This window comes from Ornithodoros turicata, chromosome 1, assembly GCF_037126465.1.
Source record: "Ornithodoros turicata isolate Travis chromosome 1, ASM3712646v1, whole genome shotgun sequence".
NCBI lineage: Eukaryota > Metazoa > Arthropoda > Arachnida > Ixodida > Argasidae > Ornithodoros > Ornithodoros turicata.
The window spans coordinates 187,917,226-187,944,168 of NC_088201.1; the positions used below are offsets into that span (position 1 = coordinate 187,917,226).

Consider the following 26,943-nt stretch of genomic DNA (forward strand, 5'->3'; position numbering starts at 1 on the left):
CATATCCTGAAATGGATGTCAGTCGGACATTTCTGGGAGCATCATAGATGGGCGTCCTTGGGCGTGTATCCGAAGTGTATCCATGTCTTGTGGCGAGTATTGTCTCTTCGGGTATTGTCTCATCAGACCCCTGACGGAATGTTACAAGGAACATGTTGTTGAGGAACACACAGAAACGGACGGTGGCGCAGCACTGCGCAAGTTTGATTGTCGATGGACTTACTCAGTGGCTCAAACCAATAGCTGTAAGAAAGACGTACATCGTTTTCTTGATGATGAATTACCGTATTTTCACGCGTATTAGCCGCGGCTTATGCGCGATTTTTTTTTCGCGGACGCTCTGCGGCTTATCCACGGGTGCGTCTTATCTGATAGCTATTTTTCCCTGGTATTTTCGCCATACCCCGGATTAAACGAAAGGGCCGACAGTGCCTCATGTTTTTCGGAACAGGACCGCTCTGCCAGTGCACGAACAATACTGAACAGGGGAGGGTCCACATTCGAGTGGACTGACCTTGCGAATACATTCCCCCAAGCAGCTTTAACAAAAGGCGTGACAGTGATTAATGTCTCCTGGAACACCAGTACGTCGTCAATCAGAAAAAAAAAAAAAACGCAACAAGGGCACAATGCGATCTTAGTGGAACACTAGAACTGACCTCCTTTGTTATACATCATGCCGACACCGGAATGTGGACCACAGGGTTTATGGTATTCCCTACGGTCTCCTTTATCGGCTGACCCACAGGACGGGTTCAATACACCTGTCATGTCCCAAGCAATTCCTCACTTCGCTTTTGCTTGTCTGCGTAATCGAATTAAACAAAGACACCTCACCCTTCATATCAAAAGGCGAAGTCAGTACAACGAGAAGAAGACTGTAAAAAAAAACAGATTTATGTTTATAGCGTTCTCAGTGACACAGGCCCATAGCTTTTCTTTTCTAAGATTACGTGATAGCGGTACGTATATATACGTTCGACGTCTGACTTTGTGTTACACTTTCATGGGTGTAGTCGTATGTCACTATAGATAGTCTAGCCATGTGTGCACACGTTTAACATGAAGTTGAGCAGCTAATCATGTAGTACATAATTTGTTTTACGTATATTTCTTCCTCTACCTGTTGTACCTCCATCGAAGTTCTCTTGTGTCAGTATCATGTACCAGTGTACAGACACGTTGAACATGACGTTTGGTAGACATCCAGGTAGAACAAATATTTGATCTTTTCGACATTACGTATACTTGTATTACATTCATTGAAGTTGTTGTGTATACGCGTTGAACATGAATATGCGTTGTAGTCTTCAAATTATCTGCTTTAAATTGCACTTAAATGACAACAAGTATTCAAATAAGATTACTTCCCAACAACCTTCAGGAGCAGGGTATACCGTTCATTGCTATGCTTCGTACATGGCCATCCATTTTGTCTCAAACTGGATGGGAGCTTCTACAACAATACCTGTGCTACACAACCATTATTTCTATTCATGCTTCTATTCAGCTGTTTTTCTTTTTTTTTTTTTGAGTTCGTGGCCTACTGTGCCGTTTCATACAAAACATCTGGATGCATCTCTGACCAACTGAAGTACGCGTGGTAAGAAAAAAATAACCAAATAAAACTGACCTGATGAACCACTCTTGCACCACCATGATAGGCCTAACCGTCTTACCAACAAAATACGTTATAAAGATTGTTTAGAGTACATGTATATTTTTTTCTAAAGACAACTGAGGAATAGTAGAGTCTAGAGATGGGACGAATCCAGAATTTATCGAATCCGATTCCGAATCCAAGGAAGGTTCTGCGAATCCACGGATCTTACGAATCTTTCGAATCCTTTCTTCAAAAGGAGGTTAAAAAGCCAATGAAAAAACTCTTCTAATGAAAATGTCTTGAAGCAGAATTCGATATCTTCGTCTAAGAAAAACAAAAGATTTTTTTTTCTGGAAGATATACCCATATACTTCTTCCTAAGTGTAACTTATGAAACGTTATAGCGAAAGACAAAGCTATGCAGGAGGTAGTTACCCTTCAGGAAGAAAATGCACACAGGAACGCGTCATCTATAGCTTTAGCAGGTACTAAAAAACCGCGCAAAGTAATGCCATACGCAAGCGGAGGCCGCAAGCAATTCTCTGCACCAACGCGCGGCGCCTGGTTTTCGGATGAAAGCTTTTACGCGGAGCTGCTCGACAACTAGTTACCAGCGACCGTCTCATACATTACCGCCGACTACTGAGGGTTTGGGTCTCAACCCCGTCATACCCCTCGAAAATACCCGAAAGGGCCCTCGATGTAACGAGAAAAGAATTAACTTTATGAAAACAGAAAGGAAGTTTATATGTGTTGTTCCATAAAAGCTGCACTAGATGGCACTGCGTTCGTTGCAGTATCACCGGGAGCATATATATGTAGGGACAGTCGGGGTTGCCCTCTACACCCTTTCAATTTCTGTCGCCACCGAATACTTGAAGTGATCTGAAGCGGTGCAGACATCTTGTTATTGTTGAACAATGTCCCAAACAAGAGACCGTGGTTAATAGTCCCCACACCTCCCGGCCAGAACGAAAAAAAAAGGTCTTGATCCCAACCCTTATTATGAGCACACGCCGTAACCACAGTAATTGCATTTTCGTTCATGAGACGCTGCGGCCGCTGCTTAACTCAAGTTTCGCAAAGAACGAAGAATACAAAGAAAACACGTACTTTCCGTAACAGAAGTACGTCCTCACTATGCCGATTGGGAGAGTGAGCCATAGACAAATCACAGCAGGGAGAGCCGATCGGCTTTGCCGATTGACATAGTGAGGACGCACCTTTATGTCTACCAATCTTCCTTCATCCATTCTTACCTGAGTATGGAACATCACGACCTCAAACTTGATTCTCGGATTCGTCATGTTTTGAAAAATAAGATTTATCTGAAAGTTCAAGTCACGCCAAGAACGTATATTAGAACCAGTCAGATATAATGTTACAATTATAAATCTCCATAAAGCAGTTCCTTATAGGTACTTAATTGCCTTTTTTTACGGCGTTGGGTCACAGTAGCGACCCCACCAGCATATACAAACAAACGATGAGACAATCATTCAAATGCAGCTATCGTAGGTGTTCATCTATTACATCTCTTTTTGCAAAAGTATAGAAAATACATGACTAAACGTATTTGACCACAATTTATCGTACCTTTCATTCGGTTTTCTTTAATACTAAAGATACTGGTCAAGAATACTATGTGAAAGTACTATTTGAGGGTGATTGTTGCCACCTTTACTCGGATGATGGGACTCGTATGGACCCCGAAACGTCAATTTTACACGTGTTTTTATTGTTGTTTACGCCGGTGTGAACTCCATATCTGAGTATTTGAAAGTCGCACCTGGACAATCTTGAAGGTTAAGCGAAAGGGAATATCCAGGTCGTCCAAATCAGCTCACTGAATATGTCTCGATAGAATTACACCATGCTACAGGCGTTTGTGTTCTTCTATTCTAAACCTGCACACGAACAAATCAATTCTCTAGGTCCTGGTATCTTCTCGGTTGTGCTTGTAGCCAGTTTCCACGCTCGCGATCCTGCACTTCTTTTGCAACAGACCCTGTATGATCACTGCACGCAGTTAGCGGCTGCAAGAGCGTGTTCGTGTCAGGTCCCGGAGTGGTACAGCTGAAAACCTCAAAACATGATGCACATTCCGTAATTTCAGCGACACAGATTTAGTCTTAATGGTGTTACAGGATGTCTCGTTAAATTCATCCGCTTCTTGCACAATCTTCTCGCACAGATGTAGGCTTAAGACATGAACGGTATAAGAAGAGCACGGCAAACAAGGACACGGAGATAGATGGGTAGAAATCCAGCGAACCGGTAGACATGTAGGAAGGGAGTTGCCTCAGGACAGAAGCCGCCGATATTTCGAACAGAGACTGTTCTTCTTCTGGGCACCGTCCTCATCATTGGCATGGTATTTAAAGGGTTAGGTGTGACGTGTTTAAAGGTTCATGCGAATTGTGGGTCAACAGCCCGGAGGGAAGAAAGGGTCCGTACGGGCATCTACGGCCGGAGTGAATGGCTGCTTTGTTAGAGTGTGGAGGGGATTATGTGAACGTAGTGATCTAGGCTACAGACCGGTTACAGAAAAATGGAAGGTTCACGAACACGTGGACGAAACGGGACAACAGGCAAGAATTGGTAGGCATAGCGAAAGATAAGGAGGTTAGTGGTTACGTGGGGAAAATTCCAGAACGAGCAAAGGGTTTTTGTTGTTGTTGTAATACAAAGTTGTGGCATGCAATAAAGAAAGCAGAAAGCAGTGGCCATGGAGAACATAACAGATGATAATGGATGTAGAAGGAAAAAGCATATTTTATTTGTGAAGTGTTTCTAGGGTGCCTTGTGATTTGTTGATACCAGGCGGGTGGAGAGCGTTGAACTTGTATGAGATAAGACTCCCTATCACGTCTGTCACGTGTGGATCTAAACCCGGTTTCTAGAATATATAGTTTAATGTTGTCAAAATTGTGACCAGGAACGTTAAAGTGTTCGGCGACTGCTTTGGGGAGTTTGTTGGACGTGTCGGTTCTGTGTCCGGTAAGGCGGTTCTTGATTTGTTGGCCGGTTTCACCAATGTATTGCATAGAGCAGTCGCCGCATTCAATGCAGTTTATGACATTGGAGCTTGTGCACGTGAATGCGTGGTTAACGGGGTGGGTGTAATTGCTCGCAGTGCTTTTGATGGAGTTAGCGTGTTGAACGTGCTTGCATGTTTTGCAGCGCGGGAGGTTGCAGGGTCGTGTTCGGGGTGCTCGTTTTGCTGATTTTGGCATTGACCAAGGAGTCTGCTAGGTTTTTTGCGCGTCGGTATGGGTCACCTGTATTACAAAAAAAAAAAAAAAACCTTTGCTCGTTCTGGAATTTCCCCACGTAATCACTAACCTCCTTATCTTTCGCTATGCTTGCCAATTCTTGCCTGTTGTCCCGTTTCGTCCACGTGTTCGTGAACCTTCCATTTTTCTGTAACCGGTCTGTAGCCTAGATCACTACGTTCACATAATCCCCTCCACACTCTAACAAAGCAGCCATTCACTCCGGCCGTCGAAGCCCGTACGGACCCATTCTTCCCTCCGGGCTGTTGACCCACAATTCGCATGAACCTTTAAACACGTCACACCTAACCCTTTAAATACCATGTCAATTATGAGGACGGTGCCCAGAAGAAGAACAGTCTCTGTTCGAAATATCGGCGGCTTCTGTCCTGAGGCAACTCCCTTCCTAAGGACACGAAGAGTATCACACAGGATGACTGCTGACTCTCCCCTAAAACATTTATTCACGACACAGAAGCCTATATGATTACAGAAGCCTATATACAACGATAAATACTAGACCAGCTCCCGTAGCATAGTGGCTTGGATGGTTTCTTCTAACGTCGAGACTGCGAGGTGGAGCGGGTTCGAATACTCCTCATCGACTGTCCTGTCTGAGGTATTCCTCGGGGTTTTTCCGGCAGACATTCCGGACGAATGGGGCTCAGTCCCCCTGAACTGGGCACAGGAAGCGTACAAACCCTTCTGTCCATCACTCCTTCTTGCTGTCCTCTCTCTATCTGTCCATATCTGTACGCCGCTCATGGCCACGGTTGCTTCGCGGCACTAACAAGATTGATAACCCAACATGTTTAGTCCTCCTACTGAAGATACACGGCACAACGGAGGGACGACGTGCTCACAGAAAGCACGTACCAAGTTTTGGGATAATGATGACGCCAGTGAGAAACAAGGCTCCGACATTGACACTTTGCGTCCGCACTGACATTCTTCGAGCAGCGCAACAGCGTGGCTCAACTCTATGCAATTAGCAAATGTTTGCAGGAATCGAGTGCCTACACTACTATGTAACAGCTGTCATTGACAAGATTTCTGTGTTTTAATTAAACCTTGCTCTGTAGGACGTTTCTATTCCCCAAGAACACACGCGATCCTCAGGATGTCCTCAAAGTGTCATCACGTCCTCGTCCGTGATGGGATGAACGGAGGAGGTCCACAGGCTGTCATCATAGGAGCTTCCAGTGATTGTCATTTGCGTACATCCTGCGGTCGTCAACCGGAGGACAAGCACAGGAGAAGTAAATTATTTTAATACTGCGTTGTGCATTTTAATATCTGCTAGCCAGTAATCAACTACCCGATTTATTTCTCATTATCCAATACAATCAAAGAAGGAGTGCTCATGCATAAATTTAAAAAAAACGAACAAAAATATAAAATAAAAAGAGATATAGGGGCGCAAATACTGATCGTCGGATTTTAAACGAATTCGTCCATGTGCAGCGTTTGACGTGCACTAAAATACAGTTTGCTAGACCCTTCACTGCGGTCTTGTTCCATGAGTGTCCGCAAAGGGTCCCTGGCAGGAGGTTGCGCGGAGCCTTTTATTTCCGAAGAGACAAAAAATAATAGCGTTTCACTGCTCAAGCTTCACTTACTAGGCATGCATCAAACCAAAGCAGTAAGAAACACGGACACTACCTTGCTAGCGATTTAATACTCCAAGGAATTTCTCACTTCATTGTTGGGTATGTGCGAAATCAAGTTAAACTTAGATACCTCACCCTTTGTTTTGACTGAGATGCGAAGACGACTCCCGAATCTGCTGAAGTTCGGAAGACAAGCAATAACTTGTATTTGTTCTGTCTTGGAAAGCAAATGCTGCTGCATCATATGCCTTTCTAAGTGGTTTCGCAGGTTTTAGTGACCTAGGGGCCTCTTATATATCTCTCTCTTTTTTTTGCCTTTTAAACTGTGACAGTCATTGTTTGTGATGAGAAATACGCTGAACGAAATACAGATGAGAAAGCACGAATGGTAGCTGGTGACCGAGGTTGAAAATATATAAAAAACACACACACGCTGACTGGGTGCTGCAAATGTGCCCTCACTTCCCAAAATAAATAATTTACTAGGGTATCTGCTTGCTCCCAGAACTGTACTAGCTGCGTCATTTGGTATCTCCCATAGGAGGTCCTGAGGATATGACGGGGAGTCTCACTTTGTCACATTTCTAACAAATTGAGGACCTGGTAGGGAAGTCCTGGGGATGTTCGTCCTGTCCGCTGATGACTTTCCCCGGACGTACCTAGGAGGTCATTGTGTTCTTGGGGTTCGGTCGTTTCATTTATCCGGATGCTCCGGTATCCGGACGATTTCGCCGGGAACGGCACCGTCCGGATAAACGGGGGTCCACTGTACTAGCTTCTGCAACATCCATAGAAACGCACAGACGGAAGTGCACAGTACTCCGTCTGGTCACTTACCCATGCACTTTAGAAATCGTGGGTGTACCCCGCTACTTATAACAAAAAGAAAAAAACATACTCCCGCCTGGGCGTCCCATAAAGACCAGGATTTACGTGCGTTTGCGGAAGCTACTATTACCACAAAGCAGAGTTCGGGCCTTTGTGTTAGCACCCCGTACCTCTGTTTTCTTTAGGCAGAGATAAGGTATCTTCAGTAGGTGCAGTGTTAACGGGTTACTGCCCTCTTTTTCTGGTCTGTTTGCAATTAGGCATTCTGTGTCGTTAATAAATAGTTCGTTCGAGGATCAGCAGCGATCCTCCTGCTATTCTTCGTGTCCTTCTTCTGTCTTTGTGCTGTTATACCACCCATGTCAGAATAACGACTACCCTGCTAACTTTCCACGTTAGTGGGCTTGAGGTTATTCTACTAGGCACCGATAACATTGATGAATGACTGTTTGCTGGTGAACGGCGGGCTATGCTAGTCGCCATGCTTTCCAGTATTACATGATTCGCATAATGATTCGCACAATGCGGTAAGCGACGTGTGTTCTGAGAAAAACGAATACGCACCTAGAAGTAGTGCAGAATATGTTTACAGTTGTGACCCAACAGAACGACCACGGCTACTTGCCAGGGTAGATCAGGAAGGTAATGCTTTTGCAGTGATTATCTTGACTACGCGTTTTGCTACTTCCAGCACCACAGACAGATTTCCCGGCTCTCACAGCATCTTAAACGCTAACATCTAGGTCACTGACTAGGTCACTAGGTAATAGTAAGTGACCTAGATGTTAGCGTTTAAGATGTTGTGTTCTTTGATTAAAATTCAGTTGAGAGTCTGTAGTTGTCCTGTCAGCTTCTACCCTGTCCTTGTCTTCTTGCTGCTATTCGCCATCATGCACCTTTGGTGGTCGGCGAGCGGAAGGGCGCCTGCAGGTCCGGGATAGTATTGACCGGCTTCTGGAATGTTGTTTCTGGCTGTGCCTGATGTGTTCGTACAGCCAGGAGCGTAACACTGCGCAACACGCGACATGGTCGTTTCAGAACTCGCACTGGTAAGTGAAGGTCTGCGTATATTCTGAGGACTTTTGACGTTGTATATTGGAGTGCGAAAGCAAAGCAGGCGAGCTCGAAGACAATCTCCTATGCTGTGCTCCCATTGGTGTGCATGCCTTACGTCTTCATGATGCTGTCGCTGGGCTATCTCAGCTGCAGAGGGAGTACGAGTCTTTAAAACTCCTTTATTTAATATGTAGGCAGTTTTCAAAAGAACCATTTGGCCAAGTATACTATGAAGCGGCGCTGAACATTGGTCGTACCATATCATTACCGCATCGGTCTCATGCACACGTTTCCGGATGTGATAGTCCCTTCAATGCGATAACACAATTGTAGTACATCATAGTTTTTTTCTGTACCATCTACGCGAAATCTCACTAGTAGCGCTCAGCAGCGATAAATGGGCACTGGATCAGCCTATGTACGGCACACCAGAGGGCGGCGCGTGGCGCAGCCTGCGAACAGACTGGCGGAATTACTCAGAGCACGGTTTGCGGCGCAGTAGCAATCCACTTGGCTATGGGTTCATGTGCGGCTGGTATTCTACAACAACCGGTTAACTGCTACGTTTTACTAGAAAAGATGGTCTTGAAAACGGGTTCTTCCTGAGGAAGAGAAAGTCGAGTGTAGGATAAAACATGTCAAGGCGCAGGAAAGGGAACGTAGAAGAGAGATTCCCGAGCAGTGAGGGCGACGTCCTGCTTCATTGCGCGCCTAACGACAGTCAAAAGGAGATGAAGTGTGCGCCATACATGTTGCTACAAAACGAAAACGGAAAGCAACTATGCACAATTTAGTGTGTGGCCGTTCATAAGTGATTAGTTCGACGTAGGGGATTCACTACGAGTAGGCGATTCAATATCCACCGTTCAGTGTCTGAGTTCTGTCTGTTTCGGTAGTGATGTTACGAATGTGCGAGTTGACATCTGTGCTCGGTGAAGCGATTCCATGATTTGTAACATTCGTGTAATTTGTTAGCAATAACGCGGCGAATATTTTAATATTAAAACTGACGCTGCCAAAAAAGAGGTGAATTAAATATGAATCGTCTGCTTCCCCAAACTTGCACTGAGATGGTTGACTTCTTGCAGTGATTGCAGCCAAATTTATGAGGCGTACCGTTGACCGGAGGTGGTTGCACGCTTCGTTCCTGGTCAAGCGCATTTCCACGTACTTATTGAAAGCGTCCAATCCATCTGTCGGAACCATTTCTCGTATTAAAAACTATATTCCTCGCAGAACTTATCCGCCCAGTTCGGAAGGCAAGCATATTGCAAGCATGCCATCATATTTCTACAAACAGTGGCTCCCCGCTATGACAAGTGTAATTACGATGGTGAAAAGTACCGCGACAAAATTTGAAGGGACATGAAATACGGGAGAAATTTTCTATTTAAAAATCCCTTAGTGATCAATTGGCACTTACTGGATACTCGTCGTGCAGAGAAGTCAACGCGAACATGCGAATCTGTGGAAGTGATCCACTAGCTTACCGCATTGAAGAATACGACGGCATACTTCTTCGCTAAATGTTCGTCACTGAAGTTGTAGTGGAAGACGTTGTCATAGGCGACGTAAACTTGAAATCTAATCTCTTCTGGGAGTCCTTGACTGGTTCCAACTACAAAAGAGCGAAGACAAAGGAAACAACTCAGATAACGCATGACCGATCTACATTGAGACTTTTCCGTATTGCGAACGATGTTGGAAAGTAACTGTTCTGAAGCTGGAAACCTAAACAAACGAACAAAACACAGCCTGCAAGGTTCCTCAAAAACATGAACACTGAAATGTGGCAGTTGTCGAAAAGCCAGACGGCGGGTGCAATTGAACGATGCACATCCCTCCCCAACGGATTGCCGACGACTTACGAAGGCGCTTCGTTCACGTCCTCTCCTACATCCTTGTCTAAATATATATATATATATATATATATATATATGCTTGACGAAAGGGGTTCGGGCGACCGCGAAATTAAATAGGTACTAACAAAATATGAGGCAGACAACGCTGATTTGGAGGTAGCGCTGGCTGAAGTGAAGTGGGTCGATAGGACTGTGTCCGGCGTATCTAGAAAAAGCTGTTTCTACAGCTTTTTCTAGATACGCCGGACACAGTCCTATCGACCCACTTACCCTGTCCAAGCTAGTAAACCTAATCCTTAAAAACAATAACTTCGAATTTGACAGTCAGCACTACCTCCAAATCAGCGGCACGGCTATGGGCACTAAAATGGCGCCTACTTATGCAAATATATTCATGGGAACTCTGGAAGAAAAATTTCTGGAAGGACGTGAGCGAAAGCCGGCACTTTACAAACGCTACCTGGATGATATATTTATGATCTGGCCACATTCAGAAAGGGACCTCATAGAATTCATAAATGATCTCAACCAATTTCATCCCACTATTAAGTTCACTGACACGTATTCAACTGCAACTGTTACCTTCCTAGATGTTCAGGTAAGACTACAAGACGGAGTTCTAAGCACCGACCTATTCCGGAAGCCCACTGACTCCCAACAGTAGTTGTCCTTTCATAGCTGTCACCCACGGCATACAAAGCTTGCCATCCCTTACAGCCAAGCCCTTCGGTACAGGAAAATCTGCTCGAACGATGACGATCTTGACAGGAATCTAAATCAGTTGCAACAAACATTTGTTGACCGCCATTTTCCACCGAACCTTGTGAAAGACGCTCTCAACAGGGCCCGAAAAATAGAGCGCCAGTCACTATTCGGTACGCGAAAAAATAGCACAAAAGAGGACGCTATCAACCTGATCGTAACATTTGCTGGAAATATCCCAAACATTAAGGGTATACTGAATCGACACTATAGCATACTTCAGCAATCCGAGCGCACAAAGGAAATTTTTCCGCAGGCACCTCGTGTCACCTACAGGCGCGCACGCAATCTGCTAGATAGCTTAGTTCATTCTAAAATCAACGAACCAAATGATTCACCAATGGGTTGTCACCCATGTGAAGGCCGCAGATGTCAAATATGCAAATCAATGCAAAACACCACCATAGCCGAAAGTACTAGTTCTCACTTCAGAGTGACAATTAGAGCAAACCTAGACTAATTCGTCCAACGTTATCTATCTCCTTCAATGTAACGCATGCCAAGCACAGTACGTGGGCCAGACAAAAACCGCATTCAGAATCAGATTTAACAATCACCGATCGGACGTGACGAAAAAACCGAATCTTCCAGTTTCACGTCATTTTAGCCAGCCAGGGCATTCCCAATTAACGATGTTTCAATTTTCCTTCTTCAAACAAACTTCAGTTCCGACCGGTGCCGAGAACAGGGCGAATCTTACCTTATCTACAAATTCCAATCTATCATAAACGAGGACCCTGGTGTACTGTCAACAATAAGAAACTTATCTGCTTAGATAGTGTACTGCTGCTTGTTCCCCTTTTCTTTGCAGAACAACAGTCCACAGCCCTTGGATTCCATCCCACCTCCCGGACGATGACCTCTTCATCGGACATGACTCAACCACTTCCTTGTACTTGACCTGCTGACGGCCGCCAGGTGGCGGGACCCCCCGATTGTGACGTCATTGTAGCACTGTATAAAACTCCAAGTGTCATTCAGTCCTGACGAAGGCGGAGCCTCCGCCGCAACGTTGACTTCCCCCTTAACTTTCCACTAGTAAATAAATAACTGCCCCCTTTTTCTACTTCCTACATCTTCGTTGTCTGCCTCATATTTTGTTAGTACCTATATATATATATATATAGCAGAGGGTGACCGGAGTGTGAGTGCGTGTTTCGTCCGCTGAATGACGTCCCTTGGTAAGTCGTCGGCAGGACATTCCCAGCGTGACTTAGTGGTTGGCGAGCGCTCGACAGAGAACCGGAAGGTGCGCGGATTCCACATATCTATGAGATTTCTACGTCTGCCACATTTCAATCTTTCATACGCGCGATGTTTCTCCAAAACTTGTGACACACACGCTGGAGCTAATACTGGAACAGTGCAGTGACATCGCGACATCAATGTGACCTCCACTAAAGATGAAATGCGATTCATGCTTCGGGCAAAAAAGCGAAAAAAAAGTCATTGCGTTGTTTTGGCACATTATTATTTATTATTGTTATTCTGCAGTACAATTCAGAAAACGCTATGTCTCGTGACTGAAAATCTATCAGCGTGCTCGCAAGTGACTGCAAAAGTTTGTCGAGGGTAAACACCTGTCACATCGCCAAGTGGATTTTAAAATATATTTTTTATCACGTTAAGATTAAACACCTGATATGTACGCATGAGGGCTGTACGTGCATTCGGATCGCCGAACAAAACGATTCACTTCGTATTCCGATCGGTTATGAAACTATTCGCTTCGTATTTCCTTTGGCTATATATCTGTTCGCTTCTTTTTCAAAATTACTTTTTGCGCAGCACTAAATAAATGTACTATTAGTTTTGAGCGCGTATGAACAGAATCAGCGCAATCACTCACTTGGGGGGGGGGGGGGGGTGCTGTTCCACCGCATGGAACAGCGCCCACGCTTGGCTACACAGTGCTCGTCCAGTGTTCGTGTCTATATTGTGTATATTTCATATTTAGGCTGCATCTGTCAATTAGAAGTAAAGTTATGTTATCTGTTTTGCGTGTCGATGGACATTTTTGTACAGCAAGGAAGTCAAACAGACACGAGAAAACATCAGCGAACTCGTGCATCATGTATAGATAACATAACAAACTTGTGAACAAACCACCGCCGTTTTCGACGGCATTTAAATATAACGGTTGGGGTACCTGAAGGAAGCGTTCTTGGTCCACCTTTATTTAATTTATGTAATAATGACATCACAGACATAGCACGCACAGTCTCGTATGTAATATACGCCGATGATGGTCAGTGTATTTTTGTGAGGGTCTTGTGCGAATGACTGGTGAACGAACTGGTACAGTACTTCATACCATACTTTTGGACGCAGAAAAATGAAGTTATCATAAATACGAAGCAAACTAAGGCTATGACATATTGACATAAAAATAAGAAAGTTAATACAGATGTCGAACTTAAAATGGCTTCCAATTCTGTTGACATAGTGGATAGATTTAAATTATTGTGAGTATATTTTTCTCTTACAATATCTTGGGATGAGCACTATCAGCACGCGCAATCGAAAATATATTCAGTAGTAGGGACATTTTACAGACACTTCTATTTTCCTACTAAAGCTAAACTGGTAGTATACAAGGCCTTATTCCTTAATCACGTACAGTACTGTCACCTTGTGTGGGGAACCTCGACCAAAAAAAATATCGAATCCCTTTCAGTCTGACAGAAAAAAGCAGTAGGAGCATTAGCACATGTAGGTTACAATACGAGCACAAAACATTTATTTACAAATTTATCCATCATAAGGGTGAGAGGATTGTACGAATATAACTTAATTTTAACTTATAAACGCATGCACCACCAAAATAACTATAGCTTTCATAACCTTGTTGAACTAGTAAAAAAATGAACACTTACACTGCTTACGTTCCCTCCCGACCTGGTTTGTTCATAGGCCACGGACAGATTACGGAATACAACTAATATCATATCATATCATATCAGTTGCCAACATTACTCAATGTCCATACGCAGGTTGACTTCCTAAACATAAGCAAACCTGCGATTAGGCACTTTATCTTTGCCGCTGACGAATGACATCTCTTCAGTTGTGTACGGTTCTTGCGAAGTGTTCAAATTAACGTAGCCTGCATGTGTTGTTTTCCTTTTCTTTTTTTTTTGTTTGTGTGTGTGTTTTGTATCACTTGTGTACTTGTATTGCTGTGTTACTTGCTTGTGTCACGTGTGCGTTACACGCTTGTACTGCTGAAGAAGAAACAGGGCTGGAACTCGTCAAGCCACGTTGCGAGGCTTTTTTCCCACTACCCCGGGCTTACCGTAGAAGTAAGAACAAGTAAATAAATGGAATTAAATGAAAGATTTAAAGTTATTGCCACAGAAACCTAGCATAAGAATTAATCATGATCACATTCGTGTTGTCTACCTGTAGCTCTCTGGTGTCTGAAATGCGGAAGGATTCGTTAAAACTTCCCTCACAGACAGCGCTGTCATAAGTCAAAACTCTAAGTTAAAAAACAGTGCTGATTGAAAGAACCTTGAGGAACCTGATTCGATGAGCGAGGGGGCGTACGCCTTTTTGTAGCAATTTGGATATATCATAATTGCTGTTACCACACTTTTACACCCTTTATCGGTCGCTATGTCGACCTAGATGGTCACTATAGAAGTTACCACATTTTCACACCGTTTTTTTCTGAGGGTGTGGTTCCTCGAGACTCGCGCAGCTTTCGGAGTTAGAACAACGAAGTTTCAACTTTTTCTTTCGCATTTTGGAAAAGTGCACGGGGAAAACCAATTCCATCATGCTGTGGCTTTCTTTTTGTTTATTTTGCGTTCGCAATAATTTAGCTATCACTTATTACGGAGCGTGTTGCACGTAATATGTTATAAATTCCTCTAAAAGATGTACTTTACCTCCAAGAACATGGGATCAACGTTATTCATCTTCGGAGAACTTTTGCCACGCCTTAGGGCTACTTCAACTGTATTTCTTTTGCAGTATGCGATTTTATAACACTAGACATCTATCTACCTTCAGCTCCCGTGGCCTTGTGCTCCGGTTGCCTCCTTCATACTCAGACTGGAAGCTAATCCTTGCTCAGATCTGCTGTGTGAGCTTACCCTTTTCTCGTACTCTATAACGAAAACAAGGGCACAGCTGACAATCAACTCCGCCCAAACCGCACTATCCCCAGAAGGTACATGCTGCCCAATGCAGAGGCATACCGCTTGGCAATGGAATGGCAAAAACAGCCACCACCACGGAAAGTGATTATCTGATTCTATGCAACTAAACGAAATGAACTTCAGCGCTTCCACTTGCTGGAGTTTCCAAAACGAAAACTTCAGACATACCCGAGCTCCATTGTCCAGCAGCAGCACCCAAGAGCACGGAAGCTATAAAAACGGACCACTTCATATTCTGGATGGACGTCTTCGTCTGCGCTCAAAAGCTTCACATTAATTACCCAGATATGGCATTAGCCAGACGTCATATAGCCTTTCAGTAATCATACAGCACATTAGCTTTCAGCAGATATCGGATATGCCACGCACGAACATGTTTGAATCTGTTTCAGACAATGGACAATGCTTGCGATTGACAGGACTCTGTCTGTTTTGATGCTTCAACAAAAACTTTTTAACACATTTAGCGCTTATGCTATCGGATTTCGAATTATTAGACTAATGAGTTTGCGTGTGTAGCTTTGTTGCAGTCTAACAACTGTTTCAACAATGTTCGTTCTGAGGCTCACTGTGTAACCGTTAAGACACGACTTGGGTGGTAAGGGTCAACTTTAGGGTATTACATGTCAGTATATGCTATTTTGAAGACTTGTGCCCGTTACTCCAAAAAAATAATTGATTACTGTTACCGTTGCTCTTCTAGTTAAAGTAATTGATTTACCGTTACAAATTATTCGACTCAAAATGTAATTGAGTAACGAGTATAAAAGTAACGGGTTACTCGAGCCGTTACTTTGAATCCATGCAAAAAATTCCGCCCCTGTGTGCTTCCCCCCCCAAAAAAAAAGAAAAGAAAAGAAAAACCGAACTCCCAAGTGATTGTGAAAGCTAAAATAGCGCGAAACAATCGCGCGTGAGAAGTAGCAATAATATTTTTCCGCTTACTACAGTTGAATGGCCCAACAAAGACACAGGAAATTTGTCACAGAGCATTGTTAATTTGAGTCAGACTCTACGTCGAAAGTAATTGATTACTCAAAATTGTAATCGAACTTCTTGAGAAATTACTTGTTCAAAAATGTAACTGATTACTCGAAAAATTGCTCAAAACGTAATTGATTACAAGTAATGAAATTACTTGTAATGCGTTGCGTACAAGGCTGCTATTTTCTAATTGCCGCTTAATAGTCTACCTGTTCGACTGTGGCACCCCCGGCTTCCTGCTAATGGATAATTGCCATTATCCCCATTATTCCCCCAGCTATGCTTGGAAAAGTTGATCCGACGCTCACTTTCGGGATGCCACGAAGCACATCGCGTCAAGACCGTGTATTGATTTGTCGTGTGCGATTGAATGTGGTGTTTACAGCTAAAGAGAGAAACTGATGTTCTGAGGCTGGAACAACATAGAAGGGACAGATACAAACGAAGCCTCAATTTGCCATACATTTTGCCATACATTTGCCATCTTTCATCGTTTACAGCTCAGTTGCGATATCGCCTGCGAGAAGTTGATTCTCCATGATGCCGTCATTGCGGTGATATGGAAGTTCTGGGAGACACCTGCCTTTCAAAAAATCACAGCAATACAGTTTGATGAAACATCAGAATTCTTGATGTGACACCAGTGGGGGGTGGAATATACATTTATTCCAAGGAAAGGTCTGCCAGACCAAGGTCGGCACGCTATTGCATTAAAAAAACGAAAAATAAATAAAAAGAAAAAACGGGGAACAGGGAAAAGGTGAAACTCCATTACAAAACAAAAATTAAAAAAGAAAGGAAACAGAGGAAGAAAAAGAAAGAAAAAGAAAATTAAAAGAAGGAAAAAGAAAAGAAAAGGGGAGACACCTGGAGCACGCAGCTCAGAGCTTAGAAGCCAGGCCAGTGCACTTCAGAAAGTGCAATAAAGCACTTGTGACTGCCCATTGTTGGTGCTGAGGCACAGGGCCAAGAAGTGCGGCCAGCGTCAGTTGATTGTGGTCGATGCGGCAGCAGGGGGCGCTGAAAAACTGCTACGACAGCTCAAGGGCCGTGCCTGAAACAAGGAGGTATCACTGCTTTGAACCGTTAGCTGATCTGAAATCGCCGTGAAGACAACATCCAATCCCAACAACATCGGGTATTCCTGGTGTTCAAAGAACAGCAAGAAATGCGGAGCCGACTTCTACTGCATCAACTACTGGACATAATCTTGAAGGCGTTCACCGTGCTAGTGTGCTGAGCACGACCATTCATTTGTGTTCACGTTTTGTTTTTGTAGAGCCCATTTGAAAATGCTTAGAAACGTGTCATTAAAAATGTTTTCACGCGGCTTTACGTTTCGGTCCCGTTTGTAACGCAAAGTATCCATCACGCGTTGGTATACTGGTGGAGGCAATTTCCTTTCCTGTTGCGACAGTGTTAGTAAGTTTGTAGGCTCTGAACCGGTGCCTGCATGTCCAAATTATCGTTTTTGGCATCGTGCGCAAAGCAGCAGCGCATCTGGGGTCGGATTCACAAACGCGATCGTAAGTTACGCTAAGATGCGCTAAGACGTCGTAGCCTGCGACGCGCGTACGACGGCGTCGTAAGCGCGATTCACAAAGCTATCGTAGTGGAGAGGGTACCCCATTTGACGAGGAAGAGGAAGTTGCCCGCTTCCTGTCACGTGCACCTCGGAGAGAAAGAGCCAAAGGGTGCGAGACCATTGATCTCTATGTATAAAGGCTGGATCGCGCATAGGAGAGGGGCGCGTAGGAGAGAGGTGCGGCAACCGGCCGCCATCTTGGAGGGCCCACTGGCGCCGGCTGCTCCCATAGGAAACAATGGGAAGCGATTTGATTTCGAGTATTTATTGCGCTTTAAACACTCCTCATTGCTGATTAGCACGCATTTTTCTTAGGAATCAGTGTGCTGATGTATTCCAAACTTGCTTCAGCCGTGTTCCTGTGGTTTTTAATGGTAATTGCCTTCTTTTTCTTCTCCGCTGCCTGTATTCCAAATAGGGGGCCGTAACTGTCGTGCACAGGGCGCACACGCATGAAGGTGAATTTGGTGAATGTCAACTTATAAAATTAATTCTTTTTGCTCAAAAATGTTTCACACTGTTTGTTATTGTAAGGTACTTCCATTTTTATATTTTTTGTTTGTTTTCGTTTGTAGTTCGGTTTTCGTGTGGTGATCCGTGGTTCTCGTTCGTTATTATGTGGTTTGGTATTGTATGGTTCCCGTTTGACTTTTTCCGTTATCCTATTATGTTCTTCGAGTGTCTCTGTGTGTGTTCTACAATAAGACCTCGATCTTTATTCTGAAGGGGCTCACCACCAGCAATGGGGTGGAGTATAGACCCTGGCGATGAAACTCCCCATTTCTCATCTTAAAATAACGTTATTGTCACGAGTGCGTTGCAGTTGTTCAGCTGTCAGCGTATTTCATTAAGAAATTCGAAGCGCTGTGCACGAAGAGCATGCATGCACATGCATGACTTATCACACACGCTGTAGGAGCGATTGCACATACGAGGTTAACACAGCAGTTTATTTACTTCCACCGTACCTCACAAATTAAAAGAACAGTGGAACAAATTGACATATTGGCGCAGGTTCTGTATCCGCTTCTTCGGCACAGCTGAGCGACTGTGACGGGAACCTGCAAGCACAAGCGCATTTTTTAATAAAAAATACATGGTCTTGATATTTCTAAGAGCAGCTACAAATACTTTCTTAGTACGTAATGGCACCAGCGAAGCAGCAATGCAAACAAGTTCGAGTTGTTAGATGCATGCGATACGAATAAACAGATTTTTCCTCAAAATAAATAGCTTACCTGTGAAAAATTATCCCTCTTTCTCTGTCCGTGTGAAGTGTACTCAAAGCTGCAACAAACTGGCATGAGATGCCCTTTAGTTTAAAGTAAATTTTAAGAAATACGGGCAGTCCCGCTTGAACTAAATGCAGACGACAGAATGCGTTGGGCCCACCAATATGGCGGCCGGTTACCACGCTGTAGAGCACCCTATGCGCGATCCAGCCTATACTATAGAGATCAGTGTGCGATACTATGTTTTCGCTATGGTACCGATGACGAAAATTTGTAATCGCACAAATAAGAGTCGTCCCATGAGAAGAAGACGAAGTTTTTCGCCTCAAATCTTTTGTTACTGCACGTGCTCTCGGTCTTTCGGTAGCCATAATGGATACCATGCAATCACAGGCGAAACGCGTTCGATGACACAGTAAATATATTCCCAGTATGTTCGTCTCGGAGAGGGTGTGGGTGAGGGTGTTTTGTAAGCGGTGTGTGGCACCCAGTTTTGCTGCTTTTGTGGCTTCTTTTGCCTTTCTTGCAGACAATTTAGAGGAGTGTTGGGGGTGTCTTAGCGGTGTGTAGGGTATGCTTGAAAAATCCCTGCAACCCAATTTTACGGAGCACAAAGTTGAAGCATTTGTTGAAGGTTACCAAGCAAAAAAGTGCCTCAATATCACTTCGGGGATGATCTCGAACGTTCTGTGACAAAGTGCAATCCGTTGGCGCGTATTACGGAGTGTTTGTTTGCCGTCTCCAAATCCACCGCTTCCAAATAACGCCGCCATCTTTCTTCGTAAGACTGCTCGGGAGCTCTCGCAGGATTCCGCCGTAAGCTGCGAAGATTTTGCGACGCGCGCCCTTCGTGAATCTACACTTCGTTGTAACTTTCCCGTACGACAGAGATACGACAGATTCCGTCGCACGAGCTCTTTGTGAATCCGACCCCTGAGCTGCTGCGTTGCAGCGCGTCTGGCCAGTGATGCTGACCAACGCTGTCCCTCCACCGGAGAGTGCGTGCGTCTCCGCGTTGTACGTTCAGCGAAAAAATATTTTCTCGTGCTTACCAAAAGTGCCTCATTGGTTTTTTATATGTTTTGGCTGAGGGTTTCCTTTACCCAATGCATATCAAATGGCTGTTCTATGACGACCGCTTCCTTTCCAAAATTGGCCGTAAAAACGTCACACTTTGCGAAAATCGCCAGGTTTTTGGTGCACTATGGCAAAACCTACTGCATTGACGGCTTCGAAAACCAGCTGGCTTATGAAATGGGGGCCCGTAAACGACCACAAAGTTTTTAAGAATTCCAGCTATTACTTAAAATGTATTTTAAAAATCGCAAAGTCGCAAGAAAAAGCGCCGATAGCCGGAGCGTTTTAGGGCACTACAAGTTGAAAATTCCCAAAAATTGCTTCTTCAGCACATTTTCCGACCTTAGTCGTCTGTTTGAACACCATAATTATGCGTGTAACGTGAGTGATGCATCCGCCGAATTATTTCAAACATACTATGGTTTTCGTGCTCACCGAAAACTTTGACACGCGTAAAATGACAGGGGCTCAATATTTCTCAATGAAACTTTGGGAAATGTCTATAAATACCATAAAGTATGCAATATATATATATATATATATATATATATATATATATATATATATTGTCCAGAAGTGCAGCGGGTCGGGCAGGACCTTTGGATCATTTGGCGTGGAATGACCCACTTGGTATACAGTGGAAACTTATTAATGTGATGACGGTCATTCTCGTGGACTTTGGCAGTAAAACCATTTTAGGATAAAGAACACCAGTCAAGGTGTAAGCTATGAAAAGTAGTAAATTGAGTGAGGCATAGTGAGGCATTTTAAAATACCTTTTTTTTGCTTCATATTTTCAATGTTGACATACATCTGCTTGTGTAACTGTTCATTTGGGCTATTCGAGCCAAAACCTGCCAGAGGTGTCGCTTGACTCTCTTAAATATCACTGAAAAAAATTGTGTGGATTTTTTGGACGATGCATATATAGAACGTAAATCATCATTTCTTTTTCTTGAACAATGGGGGCGCATTAAACTGTGCCGAAATATGAAGTTGTCCCTTACGAGCTCCCTTCTGACATATACATATACATCATAGAGGGGAAGCACGGGCCTGCTATCCCAAAGGGCATGTAGAACGATAATAAATGTGGTGACGTGGTGGGAACTCAAGAACGGAACACATTTTGGGTCAAGTTTACGATACATTTCTGACAAATTAGCATTCTTGAAGGAGCCCCAGATTATTTATGCTTGTAAACTGCTGCATGGGGATTGGCTTCACAAAAAAATATCAAGCTCATCTATATTCAGTGTTTAACCAAGCGTTTGAGAATATCAAGCACTTGCAAAAAATTACTTTTTTTCTCAGATAGTATATTCACATATAGGTCGTCCAAAAGAAATCTTCCCTTATTTGTATAACCAGTCCTCTCCTATAACACATTGAAACTCCTACAGGTTTATTTCTCTTTAAAAAACAAAAAAAATTGTCACCATAATGTGCTGCAGCTTGTTCGTCAGTTGGGGTCATCTAGGAAGAATAAAAAGATAAGATAAAGATACCTTTGTGGCTGTCTCCTACGAAAATCGACACTCTGCTTTTGTATTATTCTGTATTTGTTCTAACGCAAGAAAAAATGTTTTGTCAGCTCATCCATATCCCATCTGTATGACGCTATAGCACACTTTGAACAAATTTTGCATTATACTGTTCTGCCCAGTTATACAGATTAGTTGCAGTCGCTGCTTCATAACACCCTTGTCAACATTTTTAGGATTTTTTTTTTCACGTACCTGAAGTCAACTGGAAAGTGAACAAATCTCATGATTTCAAGGACACACTCCTATAGCGTGTTCAGAATGTGCTGGCATGTGTTTTCTGTAAATCTTATTGCATCGGCTGACCATATTGGCTCAGATCATGTCAGAATACGACGTAACAGCTTTTGGAAACAATTTATTTTGATCTTGTGTGCCCTTCAACCACAACAGAAAAAAAGCCCACAGTCTTTATTTCACTGGAAATAGGTGTTTTTGCTGCATTAACAGAAGGTGGCTCAAAGTAAAGGCCCGTTCCGACACACAGCGCTTTGCTCCACAGCGCTGCACCACAGCACTGCAAATCAGCCCTGTATTTCCACTGTGGGGTTCGCACTTGCAGCGCTTGTCCCAGCGCTGTACTTGGTGATCTCACGTGATCGGGGAAAAAAAAAAAAAAGCTGCCCTGTCACGTGAACGCGGCGCAGCGTTCTCATTGGTTCAGGGAGCCTATCGCTGGGAGACAGCGATGGGAAAGTTCACCGAAGCTGAACTTCGCCAAGGGCTGTTTTCCGTCAAGTCACAGCCGGGAGAGGAGGGAAAAACAGCGCTGTTTTCCAGTGCTCTGGAGCAAAGCGCTGTATGTCGGAACGAGCCTTAATAGTACCTCCTTGTGGCCTGGGTGGAGCATGCCTCACTGTGTTTATGTCCAGTAATTCTTTCTACAACCGTATGTCTTTGGCAGTGAGCCAAAACGTATGCAGTCTTCAAGCTTTCTTTCACCAGGAAGAACAGCGTAGCTCTGCAGGCATCAGAACATCTGCACGCAATAGGGGGCAGCAATCTAGCCCTATAGGTGCCAACTTTTTAAATGGTACTGCGAACACAGTCATAGTACCCTTTATCACGGCACAAAGCATATATGTCAAAGTCATGCTTGTGGCGGCAAAGCCATGCTTGCCAAAGCCAAAGAGGCAAAGTGATGCTTGTAGAGGGTTTTATTATGCCCTGCTGCTCAGTGTATGGGCTTCTGCTTTTAGCTGGAACAAACCAACAAAAAAAAATGTGAGGAAAGAAATATGCCACACTCAGTCGCCATCGACCAAGCAAACTAAGTCAATAAAGGTAGTTGTTATTCACTCTGCTATGTGATTGCGTTCATATTAAGTCACCTGTTTGGACTTGTTAGTACGAGCTAGCTTCCTTGTAATGTAACATGTATGTGACCGCATGGAGGACAAAGAGGAGGAATTAGCTAGTCGGGGGCAGGAGTTCTCAAACTGGCATAGCTGGTCAAAAAGAAAATGTGGGCTATACATCACATAAAAAACAAATACCAGCATATTTTCGGCAGGTGCGGTGCATATAGCGTGTCCATTGACTGATTTTTTTATTCTTGGAGAAATCATATTTTTGCAGTTATAAGGGATGACAACATGTTCTACATCTGAAATGGATGTAGTAATTAGGTCTCGTTTAATTATTGGAAACAGAAGGTCGGTGCAAATGCAACGTCGGTTTCCCTATGTGCCACTATAGTTTTCAAAAGCACGCTGGTGACCATTTAGTGTGAGGACATGGCCCCGAAATAATGTTTGTGTGAGAGTAAGTCTCGGAGCGTTCTTTTTGCCTTTTCACTTGAACGTGAGGGAGAAACAATGCTGCAGAACTGCAAGCAGCTCATTTAATATAATGTCGTGCAGGATGCAAGTTTTATAGCGATTTCATATTTCAGCACAAAATTTATAAGTTGTAGAAATAGGTGCAAGGGTACCATTGCATAGAATGAAGTAGCTGGTACCGTAAATTTTAGACCTCTTCTTGGCGTGGGTGCTCAGCATAAAGAGTGCTCTGTTAATAAACGTACTTGGGGATTTCTCAATGTGAAGATCATAGGAGAGAAAGGAAGACACACAAATACAACAGAGGGTGCCATTCATTTCTCACACTTCTGATTTCAGTTACTTATTGCTCTTGGTTTTCTTCAGCTCCGACATCTGAAAACTAGAATTTGCACTGTATATCCACGCGAATAAGAAAGATGCAAACATTTCTGTGAGAAGAGTTCATGGTTTTTAAGACCTTGAAAATGGCATTCTTAGGCTCCAGGGCATTCAAAGACCAGTGAAAACAAAGTGATTGAAGTATTATGTCTAGATACATCTCTTGCAGCTTTTGCATGGCAAGTCGTTGTCTAGGAAGGTGCGCAAATCAATGTGGATGTTCCTGAAATTAAAATCTTATTTCGTTACACTTTGAGATTACCGTATGCTGGTTACAAAAAATTAAGGCACCTCTGCACACTTAAGTTATTCATCCGATAGAAAATAGTTTTTACTTGCAAACAAACGAACAGTTTCTCCACATTCATATGCAGCTTATTTGCAGAAAGGCACTTCGAGAGTCGGTCCAGTACCTATTCCCTGCATTTATCAGAACGTAGGCTCACAAGGAAAACCACAGGCACGAAAGTACACAGGCAGGTTCCTATGTCACGATTCTACGGTTCTGAGGCTCGAACAAACAAACACAGACGGACAAACACGACACATCCACACGGTATCGGTATCGAGCTTTTTCGTCGATCGTCACTTTTCAACTCTCCGATTTCATAACCAAGGCAGTCCTGCAGGAGAATGGCGATGTCTGCGACAATGTTCATAATATAACAGGTGTCCACCATAGCTGCAACCAACACCGGGAATTCATTTGGTGACGTACGACACGAATACTCATACTCATATAATTCGACACTATATATACTCGACAAGTTCGATATACTCACGCAATTTGACAGGCGAGCCGCAGAACAAAGCATTAACTGCAGTGTCAACAGAATCCTGATAGGCGGCAAAAAATACAGTAAACCATTCGTCCACACTCGGTACTCTCTTTCCCAGCCCACAGCAAAGAGCCACACCCTGCTGGGAACTATTTTGAGACGCGGGAGCCAAAAGCCTTCGCTGCTCTTAGGCCCTCGTGCCTGTCGACCAATCAGAGAAGATTTATTTTGAAAGTTTGAATCTCAAGCGTTTGGATCGCAAAGTTGATTTGTACGGCTTTATCTTTACACCACGGGTTTTTTCGTGATTTATTTTGAGGAGTTTATTGTCGAAGTTTATTTTGCGAAGTGTAAAGCAGAGTAATCCCGTGGTAGATTGGGGAACGTCCAACACGCCCTTTCTGTTTGCGGCTGAAAAACAAGACGTTGACAAGGCGGGCTTCGAAGTTCAGCTCAGAAGAGTAAATTTATTTGAATTAAGTTTGACGATTTCGGTTGTGGATCGTGGCTCAAAACGCCACAGAGATAAATCTCGTTGACTACATACTTTTCTGTAACGGACTTTTAAATTTTTTAAAGCGGCTACTGAAACATCCCGTATGGTCGTACAGCTCCCCCTTGAGAGCACAGAGGTACCTATGCATGCTTAAATATGAAACAACTTTCCTCGAAGATATTTCACGTAAACAGCTGCACGTACGCATCGTGCACTTCAAGGACACCCATATGCAACTTCATGAAGGCATTTTTTTTTTTTTACTTCTTTACAGATGCACATGCGCACCTTTATGGCGGCATAGACATGTACCTTCACATGCTTACGATTTGCTACCTTTGCTGAGGCGTCCTTTCATACACATTACATCATTTTTTACCTTTATTCGCTCAAAACAGGAGTATTCTCATAACAACACCCTTTTCTATCCCTATCCCGCAAACTGTAGCAAATCGTGTAAAAAGAGGACATACATCACGTTTTATCCCATGGCGATCATGAAGGGTGTAAAGTGAGGCGTTGAAAGAGTTGTTTACGTACTATACACTTTTTTACACCCCATTTGAACTGGGAATATGGTGTTGAAAACTGTGTTTTAATTCGTCAAAGGAAAATTATACTGGTTTCACAGTTCCACTCAGGAGCTAACGACATTAAGAACGTTAGCTTGTTTTAAAAGTATTTGAATATTTCACACAGTATTTGACAGAGAAGGATGTCAGGAATTTAAAAGGTATCCTTGACTCGTAGCAGGCGTACGTTTTAATAGCAAAGACGAATTGCCGTCACTGTTACAGACGTTTTCCGCGCTGCTACGCTTAACGAACATGCCCCAAGAATCTGTATTTGAGTATATGATCCGTCCGACACGCCGATAGAGGCCCTAGCGGTGCACCAGTCTCCTCAATCTTCGTATCGAACGAGGCGTTCCTGTGACGCATAACCCTCAGGGTTAGGTTGTACGATGGAACCACGGCGGAAGCCTGCCGTGCCCAGGGTGGTGCTTGCCATACGCAAGTACGTCGAACTGGATGTCTTGGTATGCTGCCGTGGGAGCTTGTGTTACACTAGCCATTTATGAGGTAGTATTTTCCACAAAACTACTCCATCCCGAAAGATGTTTTCAATAGAGTACTCCCTTTTTAAAGGTGTTTTGTTGTTAAACACCCATTATAAGAGTGTTTTATGAGGAATACACCTGATTAAACTGTGCTTTAAACGACACAATTGATTCGGGTGTAAAGACAACAACAAAAAGGTGTGCTCCATGGGACAAGCCATTTGCGCTAAAAAAAGTGTAAAAAAGACTACCGTATACCTTGCAGTATTTATCTATACTCGTACTCGTATCGTACTTGTTTTTCTATACCTGGATGATGCCCATGTATGACCTCCGTAGGTACACGTTTGTGTCCCAGAGGCTACGGTTTACACACTTGATCGAAAGTCTAATATCGTGTATCTTTCCTAAATAAATTATCAGCGTACTGTGTGTGAACACACACATACCACAATTCATATGTAGAGGACGATGGTATTCCCCTACATGAGTCCGGACCGGCGATGATGGTATGCCGCGGAGAGGCGATGACGGTGACCTATCTCCATGGCCACGCCGGTGGAACTGAGGCAGGTGCTCCAGCCGCGTGGCCATCTTCGTCGTTGTTCACCGTCCGCTACATCACTCCCCCCCCCCCTCAGACGCGGGGCGGCGATAAAGCAGATGATGTCCGTGACTTCACTGGAGGAGGGCAGCGAGGGCGACCGTGGTTAGCATGCACGGTTGAACAGGATGACGGCACGGCAGACGGTGGTGAAGCATCACAGCTGATGAGTAATCACATCCGGTAGCCCGAGAAGAGCGAGGAAAAGAGTGAGGCGCTGGGGAATGGAGGTCCTGGGGTGCCGCTACCGGCACGGGA

The 26,943-nt window shown here is 43.8% G+C and overlaps 1 protein-coding gene across 1 annotated transcript in view; it reads right to left on the minus strand.

Annotated features, from left to right (window-relative positions):
- Positions 1-15,432, minus strand: part of LOC135374260 (uncharacterized) — a 34,383-nt gene extending 18,951 nt beyond the window's left edge. Inside the window, exons 1-3 of the mRNA XM_064607255.1 lie at positions 15,331-15,432; positions 9,863-9,990; positions 2,863-2,931 (exon numbers count right to left, since the gene is read on the minus strand). Coding sequence (XP_064463325.1) covers positions 2,863-2,931; positions 9,863-9,990; positions 15,331-15,394 — 261 coding nt within the window. The 5' untranslated portion in view covers positions 15,395-15,432. The remainder of the gene's footprint in view (positions 1-2,862; positions 2,932-9,862; positions 9,991-15,330) is intronic.
- Positions 15,433-26,943: the final 11,511 nt, after the last annotated feature.